Source organism: Cetorhinus maximus, chromosome 31 (genome assembly GCF_964194155.1).
Source record: "Cetorhinus maximus chromosome 31, sCetMax3.hap1.1, whole genome shotgun sequence".
Lineage (NCBI taxonomy): Eukaryota > Metazoa > Chordata > Chondrichthyes > Lamniformes > Cetorhinidae > Cetorhinus > Cetorhinus maximus.
The window spans coordinates 2,544,523-2,571,620 of NC_135909.1; the positions used below are offsets into that span (position 1 = coordinate 2,544,523).

General features: G+C 55.5%; 1 protein-coding gene and 1 long non-coding RNA gene across 2 annotated transcripts in view; both read right to left on the reverse strand.

Moving 5' to 3' along the window:
- The window catches only part of LOC144670196 (uncharacterized), a 107,498-nt gene that overhangs the window by 1,598 nt on the left and 78,802 nt on the right, over positions 1-27,098 (reverse strand). The gene's annotated exons all lie outside the window — the stretch shown is intronic.
- LOC144670188 (U4/U6.U5 tri-snRNP-associated protein 1-like) lies at positions 6-25,337 on the reverse strand. The gene is made up of 20 exons (XM_078532666.1): positions 24,699-25,337; positions 22,743-22,797; positions 21,978-22,033; positions 20,405-20,534; positions 18,865-18,970; positions 18,512-18,589; positions 15,692-15,791; positions 14,942-15,084; positions 12,421-12,627; positions 12,184-12,302; positions 11,265-11,398; positions 8,472-8,593; positions 7,063-7,233; positions 6,644-6,754; positions 5,722-5,809; positions 4,627-4,717; positions 2,434-2,569; positions 1,263-1,352; positions 802-923; positions 6-185 (listed from the first exon to the last, which is right to left on the reverse strand). Exons 1-20 carry the CDS (start codon positions 24,901-24,903, stop codon positions 167-169), a joined length of 2,283 nt encoding a protein of 760 aa, XP_078388792.1. The 5' UTR covers positions 24,904-25,337; the 3' UTR covers positions 6-166.

Consider the following 27,098-nt stretch of genomic DNA (forward strand, 5'->3'; position numbering starts at 1 on the left):
TAGGAAAAAGGAAAAAAAAAGTGTCTTTTTATTAATATACAGAAGGAAAGCATGAGATTGTAAATAAAACGGCAACATCTGTCCAGCAACCAATTGCCACCCCCCCCACAACTGCAATGTCTCTTAATCCACTCCGTACCAGTGTCAGTCCTTGGGTCAGTAAGTTTCATTTGGTTATCGTGTTTCTGCAAGAGAAAGGCAAGACTTAAAACACAGCTTTGGAAACAACAGTCCCTCCTCCGAAGGTCTGAACATAAGAAACGAGAGTTGGAATGGACCCTTCAGCCTCTCCTGCTCCGCCATTCAATATGATAATGGCTGATCTTGGACTTCAGCTCCACATAATCCCTCAGACCAAAACTCTGCCAATCCCAGCCTTAAATATATTCAACGATGGAGCATCCACAACCCTCTGGGGTAGAGAGTTCCAAAGATTCACAGCCCTCTGGGCGAAGAAATTTCTCCTCACCTCAGTCCTAAATAATCAGCCCCTCATCCTGAGACTCTGCCCCCGCGTTTTAAATTCCCCCGACCAGCAGAAACAATCTCTGTGCCAGTCCCCTTCAGAATCTTGCATGTTTTTATAAGATCATCTCTACCATCTAAATCCAGGAGAATATAGACCCGATTTACTCAGCCTCTCGTCAAAGGACAGCCCCCTCATCCCAGGGACCAATCTAGTGAACCTTCGCTGCACTGCCTCCAAGGCGAGTATATCCCTCCCTCAAAAATAAATAAATATTCACTTAAAAAACACACACGGACAACGCAAACAGGACCCCATCAGACTGGCTCACGTACACGTTCATGCTCTTGCCGCTCCCGCTGAGGACGATGTAGGGCGTTTTCTGCGCTTTCTGCTTCTCCTGCAGGAGAGCCACGGTTCCCAGGGGTGTATCACTGGAGCTCATCTTCCTCAGCAGCTGAAACAAACACGACTCGAGGTTCAAATAAGACAGGAAGGTCACCGGACGGCTAGGTCGACCCACTCCCAGGGGAAGCCCTCCTCCCTGGGCTTTGCCACTCTCGCTGGGGTGAGAATCAGTAATAGTCGCTCAGTGGTCCCTGTCAGGTACCCGCACGTCAGGTGAGGAGAGCCTTTAGGATCAGTGTGATGCCCGTCTACGTGTGATTGCAGAATGATTTGCACAGGTTCAGACATTTTGAAGAGCGGGCAATTTGGAGAGGGAGTTGGGAGTGTGGCCGCTCATCAGTGAGAGAGGGGGCAGGGGTGGAAAAGGCAGAAAATACATTCGACTCACGTGTTCCTCTTCAAGCTTTTTCATGCGTTTTTCAGTCTTCATTTTCCCAGATCCTTTTCCATGGAAACGATGAGAAAGTTGCCTGAAGGCCTGTTTGTAACCGACAGTTATCAGTTTGTTACAAAGTGCACAGCCAGCACATCTCAGCCACGATCGCGAAGGAGAAGTGCCATCCCCAAAACTCCCCTCCGCACCATGCAGGAACAGCCCACTTGATTGGCACCCCATCCACCACCTTAAACATCCCCTCCCTCCACCACCGACGCACAGTAGCAGCAGTGTGTGTACCATCCACAAGATGCACTGCAGCAACTCACTGAGGCTGCTTAGGCAGCACCTCCCAAACCCACGACCTCTACCATCTAGAAGGACAAGGGCAGCAGACGCATGGGAACACCACCACCTGCAAGTTCCCCTCTTAAGCCACACACAAATATATCGGCCGTTCCTTCACTGTCGCTGGGTCAGAATCCTCCCCAACGGCACTGTGTACCTACACCACAGGGACTGCAGCGGTTCAAGGCAGCAGCCTCCACCTTCTCTAGGAACAGTTAGGATTGGACATCCCTGAAATTAATTTATTTTTAACAAAAATGTGGGTGCCACAGATAGCAGAGCAGAAAAGGTGCCAGAGAGGGACAGAGAAATGACCGCTCTGAGCTTAAACCTAAAAAAACTAGCAACCAGAACAGGGAGCTTAGTAAAAACCTGGAATTATCTTGGTAGATTGTAAAGGACAGACTTGCATTTCTACAGCACCTTTCACCACCTCGGGACGTTCCAAAGCGCTTCATAGCCAACAAAGCACTTTCGAGGCGTAGTTACTGTTGTAACGTAGGAAATGCTGCAGTGGGTAGGCCCTCTGCAAGCTCCCAGAAAAATCAATGAGACAATGACCAAGTAACTTGTTTTCACTGATGTCAGTTGAGGGACCAGGGCACGGGGAAGAACGACCCCACCCCCACCGCTCTTTCAATAGCGGCTGTGGGATCTTTTACAGCCCACCCCGAGGGGGCAGACAGGGTCTCGGTTTAACGTGTCACCCGAATGATGACACGGTCAGACAGTGCAGCACTGGGAGCGTCAGCCTGGATTGTGTTGTGGGATGGAGTTTGGTTCTTTTTGTTTTAAACAAAAACACACAAGCCTAGGATTACAATTTCCAACTTGCCTCTTTCGGAGTGAGTCTTCTTCCTGATTCATCCACGTAATCGATCTTCACGTCTGGCCTGTACGCCTCCTTCTCCTTGAACTCCTGTGTGAAGCCGCGGTACTCCTCTCTCCGACTGTACTTGTCATCTATCAACCTGCACCAACGTAGCACAGTTAGAGAGTCACTGACCGGTTCAGTGAGGCCCACACGAACAGGTGCAGGATTTTGTCATCCCAAAATATTTAGACATAACAATTAGTTAGAGATACACATGGGGGTGAGTCAAGGGCAGTGTCCCGGAGCCATCCCTCCATCTGGACCAGCAATACACTGTGGCTACAAGAGCAGGTCAGAGGCTGGGGATTCTGCAGAGTAACTCGCCTCCTGACTCCCCAAAACCTGTCCACCATCCACACGGCACAAGTCCAGAGTGTGATGGGATACTCTCTACTTGCCTGGATGAGTGCAGCTCCCACAACACAAGAAGTTTGACACCATCCAGGACAAAACAGCCCCGCTTGATTGGCACCCCATCCTCAAACATTCACTCCCCCCACCGCCGACGCACAGTAGCAGCAGTGTGTGTACCATCTACAAGATGCACTGCAGCAATTCACCAAGACTCCTTAGACAGCACCTTCCAAACCTGCGACCTCTACCACCTCGAAGGACAAGGGCAGCAGGCGCATGGGAACACCATCACCTGCAGGTTCCCCTCCAAGCTGCACACCAACCTGACTGGGAACCATATTGGCCGTTCCTTCACTGTTGCTGGGTCAAAATCCTGGAACTCCCTACCTTCACCACATAGACTGCAGCGGTTCATGAAGATGCATCATCACCACCTTCTCAAGGACGATTAGGGCTGGCCTTGCCAGTTATGCCTACATCCCATGAATGAATAAAAATAAGCAATGCCGTTATCTAGGCTCAGAGCTCCGCCTCATGGCCCCGCCCCAGGCTCGGAGCTCCGCCTCATGGCCCCGCCCCAGGCTCGGAGCTCCGCCTCATGGCCCCGCCCCAGGCTCGGAGCTCCGCCTCATGGCCCCGCCCCAGGCTCGGAGCTCCGCCTCATGGCCCCGCCCCAGGCTCGGAGCTCCGCCTCATGGCCCCGCCCCAGGCTCAGAGCTCCGCCTCATGGCCCCGCCCCAGGCTCAGAGCTCCGCCTCATGGCCCCGCCCCAGGCTCAGAGCTCCGCCTCATGGCCCCGCCCCAGGCTCAGAGCTCCGCCTCATGGCCCCGCCCCAGGCTCAGAGCTCCGCCTCATGGCCCCGCCCCAGGATCAGAGCTCCGCCTCATGGCCCCGCCCCAGGATCAGAGCTCCGCCTCATGGCCCCGCCCCAGGCTCAGAGCTCCGCCTCATGGCCCCGCCCCAGGCTCAGAGCTCCGCCTCATGGCCCCGCCCCAGGCTCAGAGCTCCGCCTCATGGCCCCGCCCCAGGCTCAGAGCTCCGCCTCATGGCCCCGCCCCAGGCTCAGAGCTCCGCCTCATGGCCCCGCCCCAGGCTCAGAGCTCCGCCTCATGGCCCCGCCCCAGGCTCAGGGCTCCGCCTCATGGCCCCGCCCCAGGCTCAGGGCTCCGCCTCATGGCCCCGCCCCAGGGCTCCGCCTCATGGCCCCGCCCCAGGGCTCCGCCCCAGGGCTCCGCCTCATGGCCCCGCCCCAGAGCTCCGCCTCATGGCCCCGCCCCAGAGCTCCGCCTCATGGCCCCGCCCCAGAGCTCCGCCTCATGGCCCCGCCCCAGAGCTCCGCCTCATGGCCCCGCCCCAGAGCTCCGCCTCATGGCCCCGCCCCAGAGCTCCGCCTCATGGCCCCGCCCCAGAGCTCCGCCTCATGGCCCCGCCCCAGAGCTCCGCCTCATGGCCCCGCCCCAGAGCTCCGCCTCATGGCCCCGCCCCAGAGCTCCGCCTCATGGCCCCGCCCCAGAGCTCCGCCTCATGGCCCCGCCCCAGGCTCAGAGCTCCGCCTCATGGCCCCGCCCCAGGCTCAGAGCTCCGCCTCATGGCCCCGCCCCAGGCTCAGAGCTCCGCCTCATGGCCCCGCCCCAGGCTCAGAGCTCCGCCTCATGGCCCCGCCCCAGGCTCAGAGCTCCGCCTCATGGCCCCGCCCCAGGCTCAGAGCTCCGCCTCATGGCCCCGCCCCAGGCTCAGAGCTCCGCCTCATGGCCCCGCCCCAGGCTCAGAGCCCCGCCCACCATGGACCAGTTGCTTACATCTTGTCCTCAATAGCGTAAACTGTTGATGGGAGAGTCTTGACTGATGACCGGACTCGGGCTACTTTCTGCATCGTCGTGTCGAGGAGACCTGAAACAGGAAGGAGCAGAGTCACAGGCGCCCCCTCACTGGCGGTGAGGATTGGAAAAAAAAGAGTTCACCTTAAACCCGCACACCCCGCTGCTGAAAACTCACCACATATTCCTACCCCCAAATCTTCTACTCTGCTGCCAAAGGTCCAACCCTCCCCAAGGGAACCCCCTGCGATAACTTCACTCGCAACCCTGAGCAGTGGTCAGCTATTCCACTAAGGCAGCTGCAGAGGCAGCCTCGATCCTGCCCTCCCTCCCTCCACCTGGTATTGATATGTTCTCCAGCAGGGGTCACTGGGTATCAATTCAGGAGAAGGAAACCCAGCTGCTACAGGGACACATGGGGAGACTCCAGCATCCACTGATTGGCAAACACGGCCGAGGGGGGGAGGTGGAGCCTGACAGACATTTTCCCCAAGTTCACAGCATCGTACGGCACAGGAGGCCACTCGGCTAATCGCGCCTGGTGCTGTCCCTCTGAAAGGGCGATCCAATTCGGCCCACTCCCCACAGCCCTGCAAGTTTCTGCCCTTCAAGTATTTCTCCAATTCCCCCCGCCTTTTGACAGTCCCTATTGAATCTGCTTCCGCCGCCCTTTCAGGCAGCGCCTTCCAGATCACAACAACTCGCTGTGTAAAAAAAAAACATTCTCCTCATCTCCCCCTCTGGCTCTTTTCCCGATTCTCCTCAATCTGTGTCCCCTCTGGTTACTGACGCCCCCCACCCCCGCCACTGAAAACAGTCCTTATTTACTTTATTGAAACCCCATATGATTAAATCTCCCCCTTAACCTTTTCTGCTCCCAAGGACGACAATCCCAGCTTCTCCATGTAACTAGGGGTTGTAGCGGGCATTAGTCCGCAAGTCACGGCTACGCTGGCCTATGCTTCTACAATAACCAGCTCTCTCTCTCTCTCTCTCTCCACCCTCGGATCAGAAAGCGGAAAAGGGTTTTGGGGGGGGGGGGGAAGGGGGGGTGGCTTCCCCGATCGATTAACCTGCCTTTGTTCCTGCAGAGATGCAATGCGGCTGCCAGCCCGCAGTTCACGATGGGCTCTTCATCCAGGATGGTGGTGGACGTGGCCAAGAACTGAGAGAGAGGGAGAGGGGGGGGGAGAGAGAGAGAGGGAGGGAGAGAGAGTAGGGTTTGGGGGTGGGGGAGAAAGAGGCAGTGAAACACAAGATATAAAAGGGTTGTAATGGTATACAGTGTCTTTCAGAACCTCAAGAATCACTTCACAGCCAACAAAAAGCTTTATGTTTTGGAAGTGTGTTAAGCTGGAAATGCGCACAAGATGCAAACATAAAAAATGTCGAGGTTCTCTGTTATTTTACAAAGTGACATTGGCTCATGGTATATATTAGGTGCAAGCCACAGTTAGAACTCACCCCCTGCTTCTCTCTCTCAACAGTGCCCATGGGGTCCTTTAGAGCCTTGTGAGAGGGCAGACAGGGGGGGCCTCGATTTAATGTCTGATTTGAAAGATGGTGCCTCTGACAGTGCAGCTCTCCCTCAGTGCTGGCACTGGGCGTCTTGGGCTTGAGTTTGAGCTCAAGTCCCTGGAGTGGAACGCCTCGACTGAACCCCGCCCCCCTTAACCTTCTCTGCTCTAAGGAGAACAATCGCAGCTTCTCCAGTCTCTGCACATGAACTGAAGTCTCTCCACAGGAACTGAAGTCTCTCTCATCCCTGCCACCGTTTGACTAGGAGTCAAGTCAAAACCTTCCACGCCCTCTCCAAGGCCCTGATATCCTTTAAAAAGTGTGGGACCCAGAATTGGACACGATTCTCCAGCTGAGGCCTCGCCTCAGGACAGGGTCATATTGGTAAGGCAAGTCTAGAAATGCAAAGACTGCAGAGCCAACCTTTGTACCCCCAAACCCCCTCCCCGATAAGGAAATAATTGGCCGTCGCTTGCCTTACCTCTGGTTGCTTCTTCTCCTCGTCCAGGTTCACTGTGCTCCAGCCCACCGTCTCATCCCGGTCCATCTCCATCTCATCATCTGATAATTCCTTGTTCTCCACCTCAAAGTCCTGCATGGAGAGGGGGGTGGGGTTAAGGGAATAACACACACTTCAGCATCAGTCCGAGACTGTGACCACGCAGAACCGTCGTCCCCTCTACACTGTCCCCAACAGCACAGGGTTAGATACAGAGTAAAGCTCCCTCTACACTGTCCCCATCAAACACTCCCAGGACAGGTACAGCGCGGGGTTAGATACAGAGTAAAGTTCCCTCTACACCGTCCCCATCAAACACTCCCAGGACAGGTACAGCACGGGGTTAGATACAGAGTAAAGCTCTCTCTACACTGTCCCCATCAAACACTGCTCACACTCACCAGCAGCTCCTCCTGCTCTTCCCGGTTGCCAGCCAGCCCATAGGTTGGGATTTCTCCGAGCGTCCGGCAGAATTCCGACGTGGCATTGAAGACGATCAGCCCCTTTCTCTCCAACTCATCTGCATCCTCATCCTTACGTTCAGACTTCAGTTTCTTCGCAATGTCGACGACCTGGCAGCGAGGGGAAAACAGGTTTTTTTCTTCCTGATTTTTGGAACACGGGCAGCCCTTCTTGGGAGCAGTGTCCGCTACAGCTTCACACAGTGGAAACAGGGATCTAAACCCAGTCCCAAACTCCCAGCTCCGCATCAGACCACAGTGACTCACTCAGTAATTCTCACTTGGAAGGGAAGGGTCTAGGTGGGGTAGAGGAACAAAGGGATCTCCATGGACAAACACAACGATCACTAAAATGGCAACAGAGGTTAGCAAGGGCACAAAAATAAAGGTAAAACTAAACACCAGGCTTCACTCCTAGAGGGACAGAATTGAAGAGTAGGGCAGTTATGCCAAACTTTTATTAAATCTCAGTTAGGCCACACTTAGAGCACTGCATGCAGTTCTGGTCACCATATCACAAAGTGGGTATAGAGGCACTCGAGAGGGTGCAGAGAAGATTTACAAGGATGGTAACAGTAATGTGTGGGTATACACATCAGGAAAGTACTGACAGGTCGGGTCCCTTCTCTCTTGAGAAGAGAAGGCTGAGGGATGACCTAACGGAGGTGGTCAAAATCCTGAAAGGTTTTGATCGAGTGGATGAAGAGAGTATGCTTCCCCTTCTGGGGAACAGCAGGACTAGAGGCCGTCAATATAAGATAGTCACCGAGAAATCCAACTGGGAATTCGGGAGAAACTTCTTTGCCTAGAGAGTGGGGAAATGTGGAGTTCGCTGCCACAGGGAGTGGTTGAGGTGAATAGTGTAGCTACATTTAAAGGGAAACTAGACAAGTATAACGAGGGAGAAGGGGATAGAGGGTTACGATGGTAGATTCAGATGGGGAAAGATGGGAGGAGGCTTGAGTGGACCGATATGGACTGGCTGGGCCGAACAGCCTCTTTCTGTGCCATATATATATATATTCTGTAATCCTATGTAAACCAACTCAAGCTCCCTTAGTCACACACTGGGTGAAAGTTCCAGCCAGCACAATGATCCATGTCAGATTCAATCTGAGGGTTTATGCAGGGTCCTGTGCGAGTGCTGTCTGCAGTCCTTGACAGGAGGGACACTGGCCCCTGCTGAGATGTACAAGTGCACAGGGAAAGCTCAGGTACAGGATCACTGCATCATTCGATGGGGTAAACTGATTTGGCTGCAGGTAAGTTGTTGACCCCACCCCACAACAGCACATTCCCAACCAGGGGCTGGTGCAGCTCCTTTTTGACGGGGATGGCTCCTGCCTCACCTTGTCAGAAGCCTGTTTGTGCGACTGTCTGAGCCGCCGCTGTTTCTCCAGTTGTTTCTGGAGCTCCATCTCGGCCTCATCCTCCTCAATGGCCACCGGAGAGTCAGGAGCTCTGGCTTCATCTGAGGGGGGAAAAGACATGGCAGGCTGGTCACACGATGCTGCTTCGCAACCCCCACACCGCCCCCCCCACCAATTCCACACTAAACAAGAACATGAACGTTACAGCTCCATCTTTCACACTGCTGCGCCGTCGGAGGGCCGGCAGCCAGGGGGCGCCGCACCGCGCCGTCGGAGGGCCGGCAGCCAGGGGGCGCCGCACCGCACCGTCGGAGGGCCGGCAGCCAGGGGGCGCCGCACCGCACCGTCGGAGGGCCGGCAGCCAGGGGGCGCCGCACCGCGCCGTCGGAGGGCCAGCAGCCAGGGGGCGCCGCACCGCGCCGTCGGAGGGCCAGCAGCCAGGGGGCGCCGCACCGCGCCGTCGGAGGGCCAGCAGCCAGGGGGTGCCGCACCGCGCCGTCGGAGGGCCGGCAGCCAGGGGGGGCGCCGCACCGCGCTCAGCAGCCAGGGGGCGCCACACCACACCGTCGGAGGGCCAGCAGCCAGGGGGCGCCGCACCGCGCCGTCGGAGGGCCGGCAGCCAGGGGGGCGCCGCACCGCGCTCAGCAGCCAGGGGGCGCCACACCGCGCCGTCGGAGGGCCAGCAGCCGGGGAACCTTTAAGGTAGGTAAATCATCCTGAGGTATTTCACAGGAAGGAAAATCGGGTCAAAATTTGACCCCGAGCTACAAGTTGATATTAGGGACAATTTATCAAAAGCTTGGCCCAAGAGGCCATTTTTAAGAAATGTCTTAAAGGAGGAGGGAGAGAGGAGAGGTTGAGGGAGGGAATTCCAGAGCTCAGGGCCCCAGGCAGCTGAAGGCACGGCCGCCAATGGTAGAGCGATGGGGAATCGAGGGATGTTCAAGAGACCAGAATTGGAGGAGCGCAGAGATCATGGAGGGTTGTAGGGGCTGGAGGAGGTTACAGAGATAGGGAGGGGTGTAGGGGCTGGAGGAGGTTACAGAGATAGGGAGGGGTGTTGGGGCTGGAGGAGGTTACAGAGATAGGGAGGGTTGTAGGGGCTGGAGAAAGTTACAGAGATAGGGAGGGTTGCAGGGGCTGGAGGAGGTTACAGAGATAGGGAGGGTTGCAGGGGCTGGAGGAGGTTACAGAGATAGGGAGGGGTGTAGGGGCTGGAGGAGGTTACAGAGATAGGGAGGATTGTAGGGGCTGGAGGAAGTTACAGAGATAGGGAGGGTTGCAGGGGCTGGAGGAGGTTACAGAGATAGGGAGGGTTGTAGGGGCTGGAGGAGGTTACAGAGATAGGGAGGGTTGTAGGGGCTGGAGGAGGTTACAGAGATAGGGAGGGTTGTAGGGGCTGGAGGAGGTTACGGAGATAGGGAGGGTTGTAGGGGCTGGAGGAAGTTACAAAGAGAGGGAGGGGTGTAGGGGCCGGAGGAGCTTACAGAGATAGGGAGGGGTGTAGGGGCTGGAGGTGGTTACAGAGATAGGGAGGGGTGTAGGGGCTGCAGGAGGTTACAGAGATAGGGAGGGTTGTAGGGGGTTACAGAGATAGGGAGGGTTGTAGGAGGATACAGAGATAGGGAGGGGTGTAGGGGCTGGAGGAGCTTACAGAGATAGGGAGGGGTGTAGGGGCTGGAGGTGGTTACAGAGATAGGGAGGGGTGTAGGGGCTGCAGGAGGTTACAGAGATAGGGAGGGTTGTAGGGGGTTACAGAGATAGGGAGGGTTGTAGGGGCTGGAGGAGGTTACGGAGATAGGGAGGGTTGTAGGGGCTGGAGGAAGTTACAAAGAGAGGGAAGGGTGTAGGGGCTGGAGGAAGTCACAGAGATGGGGAGGGGTGTAGGGGCTGGAGGAGGATACAGAGATAGGGAGGGTTGTAGGGACTGGAGGAAGTCCGCAGAGATAGGGAGGGTTGTAGGGGCTGGAGGAGGTTACAGAGATAGGGAGGGTTGTAGGGGCTGGAGGAGGTTACAGAGATAGGGAGGGTTGTAGGGGCTGGAGGAGGTTACAGAGATAGGGAGGGTTGTAGGGGCTGGAGGAGGTTACAGAGATAGGGAGGGGTGTAGGGGCTGGAGGAGGTTACAGAGATAGGGAGGGGTGTAGGGGCTGGAGGAGGTTACAGAGATAGGGAGGGTTGTAGGGGCTGGAGGAAGTTAGAGATAGGGAGGGGTGTAGGAGCTGGAGGAAGTTAGAGAGATAGGGAGGGTTGTAGGGGCTGGAGGAGGTTACAGAGATAGGGAGGGGTGTAGGGGCTGGAGGAGGTTACAGAGATAGGGAGGGGTGTAGGGGCTGGAGGAGGTCACAGAAATGGGTAGCAATCGAGGAGGGATTTGGAAACAAAAGATGAGAGCTTTTAAATTGAAGTGATGCCGGACTGGGAGCAGGCGTAAATCAGCGAGCACAGTGAGGGACGGTGACTGGGTACTTGGAGCCGGTGCAATTAGGACACCGTGGGGGAGAGGGGTTGTGGGCAGCAGAGTTTCAGGTGAGTTTGAGTTTACAGAGGGTAATATGTGGGAGGCCAGCCAGGAGTGGGTGGAATATTTGTATATAGCGGGGAGGATGGGGGAAAAATGGATGACAAAGGCATTGCCGAGGGTTTGAGAAATGATGGTTCAGTAATGTCCTATAGGGCCAGAAAACCGCTGTCTTTCCCCAGTCTGGCCAAGCTCATGTTTGTAAGTGGCACTGCCAACCCACCCCAACCGTGGCACCCAGGCAGACATACCATCACTGATGTCCATGCTTTCCACACGCATGTCATCTGACACGGGTTGTACCTCTGGATCGGCAGCCTCTGCTTCTTCTGTGTTGCCTTCTGCCTCTGCTTCGCTATTGAACTTCCAGCCCCGGCCGCGATCCCTGTCAAAGGTGACATATCAGAATGAACACCTCACATATCCCGAGTGGGGCAGGATGGGGTGGGCGAGGAGGAAAGAGAGAGAGAGGGGGGGGGGCTGGGGGGGCGAGAGAGATAATGACATTGACTCTAATTATGATAATTCTAGATCTTTTCAGTTAATGGAATGTGGGTGTCGCTGGCAAGGCCAATGTTTGTTACCCATTCCTACTTGCCCCTTTCAGGCGGTGGTGAGCTGCCTTCTTGAACCGCTGCACTCCGTGTGGTGTAGGTGCACCCACAGCGCTGTTAGGAAGGGGCGGTGGGAAGTTCCAGTGACGGTGAAGGAACGGCCGATACATTTCCAAGTCAGGATGCTGAGTGGCTTGGAGGGGAACTTGCAGGTGGGGGTGCTCCTCATGCGGCTGCTGTCCTTGTCCTTCTAGGTGGTAGAGGTCGTGGGTTTGGAAGGAGATGTCAAAGGAATATAAAGCTAGTCTCAGTGATGGGTGACCGTGAAACTACCATCGATTGTTATAAAAACCCACCTGGTTCCACTAATGCCCTTTAGGGAAAGAAATCTGCCGTCCTTACCCGGTCTGGCCTACATGCGACTCCAGACCCACAGCAAATGTGGTTGACTCTTAAACTGTCCCCTGAAATGGCCGAGCAAGCCACTCAGTTCAAGGGCAATTAAGGATGGGCAATAAATGCTGGTCTTGCCAGCGGCACCCACACCCCATGAAAGAATAAGACTGGCGGACAGCAGAGGGGCAGTCAGGGTGTAAGGGCTAGAGATGCGACCCACCTGGACCCGTAGTCCGTGACGGTGCTGTCGTGTCCGCGGGCAAGGAGGTCCTCGGCTTTCAGTGCCGTTTCCTTCTTCCGGATTTTCTTCACCCTCCGCTTTGTTTTCTTAAATGTGACCTGAGAGAGAGAGAGAGAGAGAGGGAGAGAGAGAGAAAAGAGAGTTAACAGCGTGGCCTGAGCCCGAGCATCACGATGCAGCATCCCAAGCCAGGACACTGACTGCCGCCTGCCTCACCATCTCCTCCTCGGTGTAGAACTCCGACGCCACCTTCATCTGCGGCATGTCCAGGGTCTGTGCCTGGTTCCGCAGGGTCTCCCGGATCTGCTGCAGCTCCCTCTCCCACGAGCCGTCCGCAGTCCCGCCTGACTCCAGCTTGAAGGACTTCTTCTTCTCCCCATCGATCTCCTCGTCGTACTTGGATAGGATCGACTTGGCTTTGAACTTCAAAAGAAAGCAGAAGAAAAAAAAGTGTCAAGAGGCCAATCACCACATCGGGCTGTGCTATCCAAATAGCCCCACTCCTTCCCTTTCTCCTTTTTGAGTATTCGTCCAATTCCCCCCTTTTGAAAGTCCCTATTGAATCTGCTTCCGCCGCCCTTTCAGGCAGCGCCTTCCAGATCACAACAACTCGCTGTGTAAAAGAAACCCTCATCTCCCCCCCTCTGGCTCTTTTACCGGTTCTCTTCAATCTGTGTCCCCCTCTAGTTACCGACCCTCCTGCCACTAGGAACCGTTTCACCTTATTCACTCTATCCAAACCCTTCCTGATTTTGAACGCCTCGATTCAATCTCCCCCTTAACCTTCTCTGCTCTAAGGGCAACAATCCCAGCTTCTCCCAGTCTCTCCGCGTGAACTGAGGTCCCTCATCATAAAACTACGCTCAATTTCATGTCGCAGACAGGCCATTTGGCCCATCGGGGTGCACGTTGGCGTTCATTTTCTGCAAGAGGCAATCAATGCTTCCACAAGGAAATTGAGGGCAACAAACTTGCGGCGCTATGGGGAACAGAAGCACTGTCCACCGACTGCAGGGTTTGGGGCAGGGAGCAGGTGAATCAGCCAGGGTTCCTGCTCTCGATCACTGTCCAGTAAACCCCAGGGTTAGGGAGAGAGAGGGGGAAGAATCAGCCAGGGGTCATGGTCATGATTACTGCCCCATGACGTCCTACTAGGAAGTACAACCGTGAGGGCAGGGTTAAGCTGGCCTGAGATTCCCTATGTAGTTGAACAGCATGAACAGCCGAGATTGGGAGGTCATGGTGGAGTTGTATAGAACCTTGGTGAGGCCACAGCTGGAGTACTGTGCGCAGTTCTGGTCGCCACATTATAGGAAGGATGTGATTGCACTGGGGTGGGGTGCAGAGGAGATTCACCAGGACGTTGCCTGGGATGAAACATTTAAGTTATGAAGTGAGGTTGGATGGACTTGGGTTGTTTTCGTTGGAGCAGAGAAGACTGAGGGGCGACCTGATCGAGGTGTACAAGATTATGAGGGGCATGGACAGGGTGAATAGGGAGCAGCTGTTCCCCTTAGTTGAAAGGTCAGTCACGAGGGGACAGAAGTTCAAGGTGAGGGGCAGGAGGTTTAGGGGGGTGGGGGATATGAGGAGAAACTTTTTTTTACCCAGAGGGTGGTGACAGTCTGGAATGTGCTGCCTGGGAGGGTGGTGGAGGCGGGTTGCCTCACATCCTTTAAAAAGTACCTGGATGAGCACTTGGCAGGTCATAACATTCAGGGCTATGGGCCATGTGCTGGTAAATGGGATTAGGTCAGTAGGTCAGGTGTTTCTCACGTATCGGTGCAGACTCGATGGGCCGAAGGGCCTCTTCTGCACTGTGAGATTCTGTGATTGTGTGTTATTTGGCAGGGTTGGAACAAAACCCATGCTCAGTTGAAGGATATATCAGGACTGACTGGAGTGGTGTAATGAGGGCCAGCAAGTGTACAATGGGCCAAATGGCCTCCTCCTGTGTCAAAATAATTCAATGAGACTCCTCTCACCTTATTTCATCTCACCCTATCAGCATATTCCTCACCCCCATATATTTTGTGGTGGGGATGGAGGCTGGGGCAGGGCTACTGCTTCTCTCTCACTCGTCCTCGACAGGGCCTGGCCTAGATAAGATGCTCCCTGCTTAACCAGGCCACCCCTTTCTTTCTCCAATATCTGAGCGTGGGTTTGGTTCCAACCCTGCCAAAAAACTACCAATCGCGGCTGTTCATCTACATGGGGAATCACAGGCCAGCTTAACCCTGCTCTTACAGCCGTGCTTTCATGTAGGACATCATGGGGCAGTAATCATGACCACGAACCCTGGCTGATTCTTCTTCTTTCTGCCTTTAACCCTGGGGTCAGTGGACAGTAATCGGGATCAGGGACACTGGCTGATTATCCCCCTCACCCTGACTGATTTGCCCCTCTCTACCCCTAACCATAGGGTCACTGGACCGTGATGGGGGGGGCAGGAACCCTGGCTGATTCCCCCTCTCTCTGCCCCTAACCCTTGGGTCAATGGACAGTGATCGGGGGCAGGAACCCAGGTTGATCCTCCCTCTCTCCACCTCTTACCCTGGGGTGGGTGGACAGGTAATCAGGGGCAGGAACCCTGACTGATTCTCAGCTCTGCGCAGTCAGCTGAACTCGGCTAACAGAGCATGGACCTTTCTCTGTCTGGATGAAGGGACCTCAGTTCCCCTTGCCGAGCTGCAGTGGAGTCCAGAGCGAGCTACAGAGGCACGCGCGTTGAACCCACCACCACCATGTCGTCCACGCTCTCTTCCTCCTCGTAGGGCTTGTAGTCGGGTTTCTTTTTCTTCTGCTCCACGTTCTTGTCGGCTCGCTCCTTATCCAGGATGTTGACGTTGACGAGGACATCATCCTCTTCGTCCAGGACCCCTGAGGGGGGAAACAGGCGAGACACAGGGTTATGCAGCATAGTACCATCTTCCATCCCACCTCCCTCAGCGAGAGCTCCATTCTGCCCTTACACCCTCTCTCTCTGAAACACCTTCCCCCGACTTTGTAAGTCATTCCACAAACCCCTCCTCTTATAAAACTAGCTGATTCTGCTGCTCCCATTGTAGTTTCTAACAGCCCTCCATTTAATATAAAAAAAGACTGCTCACCTCTTCCCTGATTCTTCAGAAGCTGGCCTTCAATTATAATAGTGGAGTGTACTTTTTTTAAAATTACAAAGCGCATAGCATTGCCTCAGAGGTGGGTGCAGCTTGATCATTGGCTGTTCACAGGGAGGCCATTCAGCCCCTCGAACCTGTTCTACCATTCAATTAAATCCTGGCTGATGTGTAATCTTAACTCTATTTACCAGCCGTAACCCTTACCCAATGAAAATCCTCACATTTTGAATATTTCGATCTTTTTTCTCTTCTAGGGAGGGGCGGGGTTCAATTTTTTTTCTGGAAGACTTGCTTCCCAACGTTACCTGATGCTGGCTGGTTTTTTTAAAAAGGGTTTTAATTTTCATTTCCCTCGCCCCGCTTACCTTTGTCCTTCAGGGTCAGCACGACCGCCTCTCCCTCCTTGAAAGCCTCAATACTGTGCTGGACAGTCAGCCCCTGCAGGTCCTGGGACGTGTAAGCAGACTTGGAAAGAGAGAGGGCAGTAAAGTGGTTACCATCACGGTCCCGCTGCGGGCTCTCAAACTCTGATCGCCCGCTGTCACGGAACGCACCTAGGGCACACCGTTGTCAATAGCGACTCTCTTCTTCTGCCACGAGCTAAGCTCTTTCACACTGCCGCCTTTCTTTCACAAACAACAAGGTCCCTCGGGGCGCCGGGTTCAACAGCACGGGGACCCACCCTCCAGAAAATTCAACTTCGAGGGGCAGGTTCTGACTGCAGAAGCCCCAAGCAGATCTACTAGGGGAACTGTCTCAGAACACACGAACTAAGGGGACTGGGCCACACGGCCCCTGGAGCCTGCTCCGCCATTCAATAAGATCATGGCCGATCTTAATGTAACCTCCCGCCTACCCCCAATAACCTTTCGCCCCCCCTCTCCCCCCTGTTCATCAAGAGTCTATCCAGCTTGGCCTTAAAAATAATCAAAGCCTCTGCTTCTGCTGCCTTTTGGAGGAAGAGAGTTCTAAAGGCTCCCTACCCTCAAAGACAAAGGCTCCTCCTCATCTCGGTCTTAAATGGGCAACCCCTTATTTTTAAACAGTGACCCAGGCCAAACAACCATCGAGGTGCTCAGTACAAACGATGCAGGAACGCCCAAGATAAAAACAGCCTGACAAACCTCTGCACTGCGCCTCATCCTTGGGAGAACACTGCGGACGAGCGTGCAGGCAAGCGCTGAAATTTCATTCAGCGCGCTCCAAGGACCATCTCCGCCAAACTCGCAACATCCGACGTGCCCAGACGCAGGTCAAAGGTGGCACAGTCGGACAAGTCCCCCCCCAAGCACCAACAACGACAATATGAACTGCCAGGAGAGCCACCATCTTCTCAAGGGGCATTCAGGGGCGGGCAATAAATGCCGGCCTAGCCAGCGACGCCCGCATCCTGTAAACGAAAAAAATAGCAAAAAAAAAAACGTCCATGCAGGTCTCACATCGGACTATTCGGCCGTGACAGGACCACAGAAGACGATGAAGCCGCTTCCGGCTTGGATAAGCTCAAATAACGAGTCAGCCCCCATTAGGTTCTGGGAGTGGGAATGCAGTCAATAAGGGGGCATGAGGGTCCAGTGGCTATGCGACTTAACTAGGAACGCACAGGCTGGGACTAATGATAATCCGGGGAACGGGAGTTCAGATCCCAAACAAAGCAACTGGGGGATCCAAATTCAGGCGTGAGTGAAAGGCTGGGACCAGGAAAAGGGACCGCGCAGCTGCCAGATTGTCGCAAAAAGCCCAAATATTCATGAATGTCCCATTGGGGAACCTGCTGTACCAACACAGTCTGGGCCTTGTATGTGACTCCAGACCCTGGAACGAACGGCGGGCTGTCTCTTAGCCACCCTCTGTCCTGGCCGGGTATGCCACTTGGTTGCCACGTGACACCGTCACAGGGCATTGAGGGATGGGACAATAAACGGCGGCCGTGGTAGCGATGAATCCTTCCTATTTCAAACTAGTCTAGGTTTCAGGTTGGGGCTGAGGTGGGATTTTCAGTTTAAGGGTGGATCTTATTGGGGGAAACCAAAATTGGTGGGTATGCATCTTGAATGAACCCCTACAAAGTTCCAATGACAGACTGTATTCACCAGGACTGATATCCTACCAGGTCAACACCTCCGAATATTCCCTTTACACTAGGAATCTTGGAGCAAGTTAGGGAGGTAGACAACATTTGAAAATTTTATATACTCCTACACAGTGGAGCCCTTATCACACGGCACAGGGTTAGGTACAGAGTGATGCTCCCTCTACACTGTCCCCATCAAACACTCCCAGGACAGGTACAGCACGGGGTTAGATACAGAGTAAAGCCCCCTCTACACTGTCCCCATCAAACACTCCCAGGACAGGTACAGCACGGGGTTAGATACAGAGTAAAGCCCCCTCTACACTGTCCCCATCAAACACTCCCAGGACAGGTACAGCACGGGGTTAGATAGAGAGTAAAGCTCCCTCTACACTGTCCCCATCAAACACTCCCAGGACAGGTACAGCACGGGGTTAGATACAGAGTAAAGCTCCCTCTACACTGTCCCCATCAAACACTCCCAGGACAGGTACAGCACGGGGTTAGATACAGAGTAAAGCTCCCTCTACACTGTCCCCATCAAACACTCCCAGGATAGGTACAGCACGGGGTTAGATACAGGAACGGTTCTCAAACCTTGGTTGAAGGACAAAGGAGTTAGTAACCACAGACCCCGCCACCCCCGTCACATCCAGATGATGGGATGGGATATAAGACTAATAATATTCTCTGTGCGTGTTCCTCTCCTGGGCGAGAGCACCAAGCCACTCTGCACTGCCCGTGGAAGCCACCGCCCATTCACCCCCACTTCAACTGGGACGTACACTGGTCACAGCTCCCTGAGCAATCTCCCATCCGCAACGCAGGACCCCAAACCCCCACCTTTCCCGCCCCTCCAACAATGCAGAGTTTGCGATGTACAGTGATCCTTTGTTCACCTCCATTCCCCAACACCAACGCCGGGCAGCCTCTGCACTCTGAATTAATGCCAGCCCCCTTCCCCCACAATTCCCTTTACAGGGTTTGTCTCAGTGGTGGTTGGTGGGGTTGGGAGAGGTGGGGTGAAAGCGTCCTGACCCCTGTCCCAGCAACATTCAGGCTCATGCACCCCACCTCCCCCAAGCCCCAAAAAACACCAAGCCCCCCTCACCTGTCTCTGGGTTTGCAATTCCTCCTCGATAATGTTGCTGATGCCAAACTCTTCGTCCATCTCCTCAAGGAGCTTTGCCTGGAATCAATTTACAAAAGATCATACATTATTCACTGAGCCCAAAAAAGGGATCGAGGAAAAGGTCTTCAACTGAAAAGACATTGTAAATAATTGGACTGCATCTTGGCGGTGGCTCGGGCTGCTGCTGATGCACGACACACGTGCACACAAAACGGTCCAAATCTCCACTCCTGGTGGCCCAGGTTCCTCCGGGGGTCCCTGCGTCCTCAGCTGTGGGGGGGGGAAGTGTTTGTTCAGTGTCAGCAGGTTGTGACCTCACTGCCCCCACTCACCCTCTTCTCAGCCATCTCCTTCTCTCTCTGCAGTTTCCTGCTCTTCTCGACCCAGGCCATGGCATTGTCAAGCCAGGCATCGTCGTCTCCCAGAGATTTCACTTTCCTGCCAGGAAACACAGGGCAAGTCAAACTTTGCAGAATCGGCAACGTTTTAAAAAAGAAAAAAATAATTATTTGTCAGTGAGAGGCGGACGAGGGCGGGGGCCAGCATTTATTGCCCATCCCTAATTGCCCCTTCAGAAGGTGGGGGTGAGCTGCCTTCTTGAGCCGCTGCAGTCCATGTGGTGTAGGTACACCCACAGTGCTGTCAGGGAGGGAGTTCCAAGATTTTGACCCAGCGACAGTGAAGGAACAGCCGATATATTTCCAAGTCAGGATGGTGAGTGACTTGGAGGGGAACTTGCAGGTGGTGGTGTTCCCATGTGTCTGCTGCCCTTGTCCTTCTAGATGGTAGAGGTTGTGGATTTGGAAGGTGCTGTTGGAAGAGCCTTGGTGAGTTGCTGCAGTGCATCTTGTAGATGGTACACACACTGCTGCTACTGTGCGTCGGTGGTGGAGGGGGTGAATGTTGAAGGTGGTGGTGGGGTGATGGGATGCCGAACAAGCGGGCTGTTTTGTCCTGGATGGTGTCGAGCTTCTCAAGAGTTGTTGTTGGAACCGTACTCATCCAGGCATGGGCAATAAATGTTTTGCAACGTCCACATCCCACAGATGAATGAATGTACTGTAGCCCAGTGTTACTATTGAATCGACTGGCTTCGCTGAGTTGGCTGGGTGGCTAGCGCATGGTTCAGACTAACAACAACAGGGTGGGTTCAATTCCTGTTCCAGCTGAGGTGGACTTGGGACTTGCCTCTTTGCCCTGCTCCCGAGAGTGGAAGTCAACAGCAAACCACCACTGACAAAACGGCCAAGAAAACATCTCAGGATGAAGCATCAGCAAACAATGAGACAAGGATCCCCCCACCCCGCCTCAGGCACACCACATCATTGAATTTACTGTCACTGGGGATACTGTCTGTAAACATACCCATCAGGCAGATGTTCATTAAACTCCCCCTCCTCCGCCCATTCTTTTATTTCTTTATTCTTTCACGGGATGTGGGCGTCGCTGGCAAGGCCAGCATGTGTTGCCCATCCCTCATTGCCCTGGAACCGGGTGGCTTGCCAGGTCATTTCAGAGGGCAGTTTAAGAGTCAACCACATTCGCTGTGGGGTCTGGAGTCACATGTAGGCCAGACCGGGTAAGGACGGCAGATTTCCTTCCCTAAAGTGAACCAGGTGGGTTTTTTTTTAGAACAATCGATGACAGTTTCACAGTCACCGTTACTGAGACTAGTTTTATATATATATATTAGTATTGGGATTTAAATTTCACCAGCTGCCGTGGTGGGATTTGAACCCGTGTCCTCAGAGAATTAGCCTGGGACCTCTGGAGTCCTAGTCCAGTGACGTTACCACTACGTCACCATCTCCCCCCAATCAGAATTCACAGCGACACAGGGCCCAGAGGGATATGGAAGTCTCTCAGACCTACCCTAGCTTCTGGTTCAGGAGGCGCTTTTCCTTCAGAGCGGCAAGCTTCACCCGGATGTCTTCTTGCTGCTTCGCGGCGAGGGGGTTAATCGCCGGGACAAGAACCGGGTCCTCTTTCGTCCCGACCTCGTCTGCGAAAGGAGAGAGAGAGAGAGACAGAAAGAGAGAGGGAGGGGGAGGGGGGAAAAATGAACACACGTTTCTACAGAGTCTTTCACCACCCCCAGGTGTCATGAGGCACCGCACAGGCAATGCGGCGTGTCACTGCTACATTGGATAAATACTTGGAAACTAAAAGATTTGCAGGGCTATGGGAGGAAAGAGCAGGTGGGGAGTGGGAGGCGGGGGATAAGTGGGACTAACTGGATAGAACTTTCAAACAGCTGGCACAGGCACAATGGGCCGAATGGTTACATTACGTGCGAAAGCAGCCAATTTGCGCACAGCAAGATCCCACCCACAGCGGCGTGACAATCAGCAGTGACGGGGGAACGAGGGATAAGCATCGGAGGGGGGAACTCCCAGACTCTCCTCCCAGTAAGTGGCCGGGTGTGGGATCTCTTACATCCACCTGGGAGGAGCCTCGGCTTAACGTCTCACCTATAAGATGTCACCCCCGCACCCCCAACCCAGAAGCACGGCCCTCCTTTGGTGCTGGCACCAGGAGCGTCGGCCTGGATTACAGCCTTGAGCCTCTGGGGTGTGACGGGCCCACAAGCCTCCTGGCTCAGCATCGAGAGGGTGCGGCCCAGTGAGTCGTGGGAGAGGCAATGTTAAAGCAAAGGGGAAAGCTGCTGCTGGTGCTCCCTCCAATACTAATCTCAAAAACAGTGCCCACCTTCAAATCCAGAATCCTCACAGCACCTCCAATATCCTTCCCCAGGTCTCAAACTCAAACAATTGCCCTCCCGCAGTCTTCCCCAGAAGGCTATCTAAACCCCCCCAGGTTGGCATCTTCTCCACCTACCTAGTCTTCATTCTCTCTCAGCGCATGAGACGACCATTCGGTCCATCGTGCCTGTGCCAGCTCTTTGAAAGCTCTATCTAGTTAGTCCCACTCTCACCCCCCGCCCCCCCACCAACCCACCCGCTCCTCCCCCGCATAGCCCTGCAAATCTTTTAGTTTCCAAGCAGTTATCCAATTCCCCCTTTTGAAAGTTCCTGTTGAATCTGCTTCCACCGCCCTTTCAGGCAGCGCCTTCCAGGTCACAGCAACTCGCCGTGTACAAACATTCTCATCTCCCACTTTGGTTCTTTCACCGATTCTCTTAAAATCTGTGTCCCTCTGGTTACCGACCCTCCTGCCGCTGGAAACAGTTTCTCCTTATTCACTCTATCGTAACCATTCCCGATTGTGAATGCTTCTTAAATCTACCCCCCCAACTTCCGCTGCTCCTAGGTGAAAAATCCCAGCTTCTCCAGTTTCTGCCCATGAACCGAAGTCTCTCTCATCCCTGGTAAACCTCCTCCGCATCCCCTCTATTCAATCTTACTGATACTCTGATTCTCATCAACCCCCCCCACAAACAGTGCACTCTTATTTCGAGAAGGAAACGGGTCAAAATTTCACTCACTCTTTTTGGATTCATGTACCTCCAGTGGCTTCAGCCCAAGTTTGGCCCTCAGCTTGCTGTAGGGAACACAGGAGAACAATTAGAAAGAATTCCATTGTTACACAGTGGCATATATATCTACACATACATAGTATCAGAGCTAATGAAACACTTCTGAAACACAGTGACCGGCGTAATGTAGAAAACTTGGTAGCCAATTTATGCAAAGCAAGCTCCCACAAACATCAATGTGAGAATGACCCAGGTCATCTGCATCATGAATGCTGGTTGGGAGATGAATATTGGCCCCAGGACACCGGGGAGAACTCCCCTGTTTGTCTTCCCATATCAGCTGTTGCATTCTTTTTTACGTCCACCCGAGTGGGCAGAGGGGGTCCTAGTTTAACGTCCCATCCGAAAGACGGAACCTCCAACAGTACAGCACTCCCTCAGTACAGCACCGGGAGTGTCAGCCTGGATTTTGTGGTCAAGTCTCCGGAGTGAGACTCAAACTCACAACCTACTGATTCGTGGGGTGGGGTAGCAGCGGCAGCAGGGAAGAGAGATCGTGCACCCGCACGAGCGAGAGAGAGAAGTGTACAACACACTAAGTTATGGCTGACACTGCACTGGTCCTCAGTGACTATTCAGAGAAGACAGGGTGAGATGAAGCTGGGGTGGGAGTTCACATGGCCCATAACAACGGCATGGAACCGATGGGCCTGTTTCTGTGCTGTAAATTCACTGCTCGGAGAGGAGGGGCCAGTTACGGTGATATTCACTCACTTCGTCTCTTCGATGCTCAGAGACGCATTCGCAGCACCCGATTTCGTCCCAGGAGCTGAAAGTTGAGAGAATGTGAGGTAGGAAGAGATTTAATTAACGTGTGACAGAAAACACAATCGCCCACCCCCATTTTATAGGTATCCAGAAAACCCACAACAATTAGCCACAACGCTGTATAACGCACGATTAACCCCATCCCAAACCAAACCCCTCGGACAACCAGATCACATGGACAACCCCATCCCCTCAGCCACCCAAACCCCCACTCAGTCACCCCCCTCACCCCCAATCTCCTCTCCTCCGTCACCCCCCCTCCGTCTCCCCCCCTCCTCTCCTCCGTCTCCCCCCCTCCGTCTCCCCCCCTCCTCTCCTCCGTCTCCCCCCCTCCGTCTCCCCGCTCTCCCCTCCTCCGTCACCCCCCGTTCCCCCCTCTCCCCTCCTCCGTCACCCCCCGTTCCCCCCCCTCCTCTCCTCCGTCACCCCCCGTTCCCCCCCCTCCTCTCCTCCGTCACCCCCCGTTCCCCCCCCTCCTCTCCTCCGTCACCCCCCGTTCCCCCCTCTCCCCTCCTCCGTCACCCCCCGTTCCCCCCTCTCCTCTCCTCCGTCACCCCCCGGTCCCCCCTCTCCTCTCCTCCGTCACCCCCCGTTCCCCCACTCCGTCACCCCCCTCTCCTCTCCTCCGTCACCCCCCTCTCCTCTCCTCCGTCACCCCCCGTTCCCCTCCTCCGTCACCCCCCGTTCCCCTCCTCCGTCACCCCCCGTTCCCCTCCTCCGTCACCCCCCGTTCCCCTCCTCCGTCACCCCCCGTTCCCCTCCTCCGTCACCCCCCGTTCCCCTCCTCCGTCACCCCCCGTTCCCCTCCTCCGTCACCCCCCTTTCCCCTCCTCCGTCACCCCCTTTCCCCTCCTCCGTCACCCCCCGTTCCCCTCCTCCGTCATTCCCCCCGTTCCCCTCCTCCGTCATTCCCCCCGTTCCCCTCCTCCGTCATTCCCCCCTCCTCCGTCATTCCCCCCTCCTCCGTCATTCCCCCCTCCTCCGTCATTCCCCCCTCCTCCGTCATTCCCCCCTCCTCCGTCATTCCCCCCTCCTCTCCCCCGTCATTCCCCCCTCCTCTCCTCCGTCATTCCCCCCGTTTCCCCCTCCTCTCCTGTGTCACCCCCCGTTCCCCCCTCTCCTCCGTCACCCCCCGTTCCCCTCCTCCGTCACCCCCCGTTCCTCCCTCTCTCCTCCGTCACCCCCCGTTCCCCCCTCTCTCCTCCGTCACCCCCCGTTCTCCCCTCTCTCCTCCGTCACCCCCCGTTCTCCCCTCTCTCCTCCGTCACCCCCCGTTCCCCCTCCTCTCCTCCGTTCCCCCCCTCCTCTCTTCCGTCACCCCCCCGTTCCCCCCTCCTCTCCTCCGTCACCCCCCTCGTTCCCCCCTCCTCTCCTCCGTCACCCCCCCGTTCCCCCCTCCTCTCCTCCGTCACCCCCCCGTTGCCCCCCTCCTCTCCTCCGTCACCCCCCTCGTTCCCCCCTCCTCTCCTCCGTCACCCCCCCGTTCCCCCCTCCTCTCCTCCGTCACCCCCCCGTTGCCCCCCTCCTCTCCTCCGTCACCCCCCTCGTTCCCCCCTCCTCTCCTCCGTCACCCCCCCCGTCCTCTCCTCCGTCATCCCCCCATTCCCCTCCTCCGTCACCCCCCGTTCCCCCCCTCTCCTCTGTCACCTCCCTTTGCCCCCCCACCTCTCCTCCGTCATCCCCTCGTTCCCCCTTCCCCTCCTCCGCCACCCCCCCCCGCCCCGCCCGCATTCCCCCCCACCTCAGTCACCTCCCATTCCCCCCCACCCCACCTCAGTCACTCCCCCTCCTCCACAGTGACGCCCATTTCACCCCCTCCTCCACAGTGACGCCCATTTCACCCCCTCCTCCTCAGCCACCACCCCCCCCCCCACCAAGGCGGGGTCTCTCTCTCTCTCTGACCTGTCTCCTCGGTCTTCTCCTTCTTGATGCGCCGCTCGGGCTGACTGTCCCCCGGAGCCGCCCGGCGCTCCCTGTCCCGGTGCCGGCGACCCTCCCGCTCCCGGCTCGCCGCCCGCTGCTTCCGCTCCTTGTGTTTGTGCTTCTTGTGTCGGCCCGAGTCCTCGGCGCCGCGCTCGCGCTCCCGGTGCTTCTTGGAGGAGCCCATGGTCCCAGGCCCTGGGCGGGGGCGCGCGCGCAATGTATATACCAGGAACGCGCACTAGACCCTCGAGCGCGCGCGGGCACTAGAACAAGGAGCGCGCTCGAACACTCGGGGACGCGCGGCGCAGGGAGTGCGTGCGCACGCGCTTACATTCCGGGTAGGTAATATTATCGGGATCGCGCGAAAACGTCCGCACCGTCTTATTCGGCCACGGGAATGCGCCCCGCTTATCGGGAGCGCGCAGTCAATCGGACTGCGAAGGCGCGTTTCTTCCTCCACCGGGGACGCGCACTCCTCTGACTCTTGGTGTCTCGGGGAGGGGGGGCGCGCTCCCGTTAACCAGAGGATTTTCCTCTCCGCCGGTCTCTCCGGTAAAACGTCGCCTTCAACCAAGATGGACGCGCACTTCCGTTTAACCCTTCACCCCCCCCCGTACTGACGCCACATCCGCTCGACCCTTTTCCTCCCTCAGACACCCCCGCCGCCCGACGTCACGTCCGTGCGACCCTTTAACCAACACCGCCGCCGCCTCCGAACGTCAGTTCCGGTATGCTCGCCCCGCCCTCTTAAAGCGGCGCAGCCCCGAGAATTGTATATTTTTTCAGAAGTACTCAGTGTCACTCTTTTTGCCGTTCTGCTGTCCCGAAGGTGCGATCCGAGCCCAATTCCTCCATCCTTCAAGTTCTGCGTGTGCCCGCATTTAAAGTTGCACAATGAAAAATACCCCACCTCCTGCACAAAGTGGGATCCCCCCACACTCAACATCTGTAAATCGTGGACTGGGGTAAAGGAGGAACCTTTGCCCCCGACACGCTGGGAGAACCTCCCTAACTTTTAGTGTCCATGTAGAGGGAGCTTTACTCTGTATCTAACCCGGTGCTGTACCTGTCCTGGGAGTGTTTGATGGGGACAGTGTAGAGGGAGCTTTACTCTGTATCTAACCCCGTGCTGTACCTGCCCTGGGAGTGTTTGATGGGGACAGTGTAGAGGGAGCTTTACTCTGTATCTAACCCCGTGCTGTACCTGTCCTGGGAGTGTTTGATGGGGACAGTGTAGAGGGAGCTTTACTCTGTATCTAACCCCGTGCTGTACCTGCCCTGGGAGTGTTTGATGGGGACAGTGTAGAGGGAGCTTTACTCTGTATCTAACCCCGTGCTGTACCTGCCCTGGGAGTGTTTGATGGGGACAGTGTAGAGGGAGCTTTACTCTGTATCTAACCCCGTGCTGTACCTGCCCTGGCAGTGTTTGATGGGGACGGTGTAGAGGGAGCTTTACTCTGTATCTAAACCCGTGCTGTACCTGCCCTGGGAGTGTTTGATGGGGACCGTGTAGAGGGAGCTTTACTCTGTATCTAACCACGTGCTGTACCTGTCCTGGGAGTGTTTGATGGGGAATGTGTAGAGGGAGCTTTACTCTGTATCTAACCCCGTGCTGTACCTGTCCTGGGAGTGTTTGATGGGGACGGTGTAGAGGGAGCTTTACTCTGTATCTAACCCCGTACTGTACCTGTCCTGGGAGTGTTTGATGGGGACAGTGTAGAGGGAGCTTTACTCTGTATCTAACCCCGTGCTGGACCTGTCCTGGGAGTGTTTGATGGGGACGGTGTAGAGGGAGCTTTACTCTGTATCTAACCCCGTGCTGTACCTGTCCTGGGAGTGTTTGATGGGGACGATGTCGAGGTAGCTTTACTCTGTATGTAACCCCGTGCTGTACCTGTCCTGGGAGTGTTTGATGGGGACGGTGTAGAGGGAGCTTTACTCTGTATCTAACCCCGTGCTGTACCTGCCCTGGGAGTGTTTGATGGGGACGGTGTAGAGGGAGCTTTACTCTGTATCTAACCCCGTGCTGTACCTGCCCTGGGAGTGTTTGATGGGGAAGGTGTAGAGGGAGCTTTACTCTGTATCTAACCCCGTGCTGTACCTGTCCTGGGAGTGTTTGATGGGGACAGTGTAGAGGGAGCTTTACTCTGTATCTAACCCCGTGCTGTACCTGCCCTGGGAGTGTTTGATGGGGACAGTGTAGAGGGAGCTTTACTCTGTATCTAACCCCGTGCTGTACCTGCCCTGGGAGTGTTTGATGGGGACGGTGTAGAGGGAGCTTTACTCTGTATCTAACCCCGTGCTGTACCTGTCCTGGGAGTGTTTGATGGGGACGGTGTAGAGGGAGCTTTACTCTGTATCTAACCCCGTGCTGTACCT

Excerpts from the sequence above, each read along its gene's own strand:
- LOC144670188 (XM_078532666.1), bottom strand. The coding sequence starts at position 24,903 with ATGGGCTCCTCCAAGAAGCACCGGGAGCGCGAGCGCGGCGCCGAGGAC. Across the intron at positions 20,535-21,977 it reads GGTACATGAATCCAAAAAGA|ACGAGGTCGGGACGAAAGAG; the intron begins GTGAGTGAAATT and ends CTCCTTTCGCAG. Across the intron at positions 7,234-8,471 it reads ACAAACAGGCTTCTGACAAG|GTCGTCGACATTGCGAAGAA; the intron begins GTGAGGCAGGAG and ends CCTCGCTGCCAG.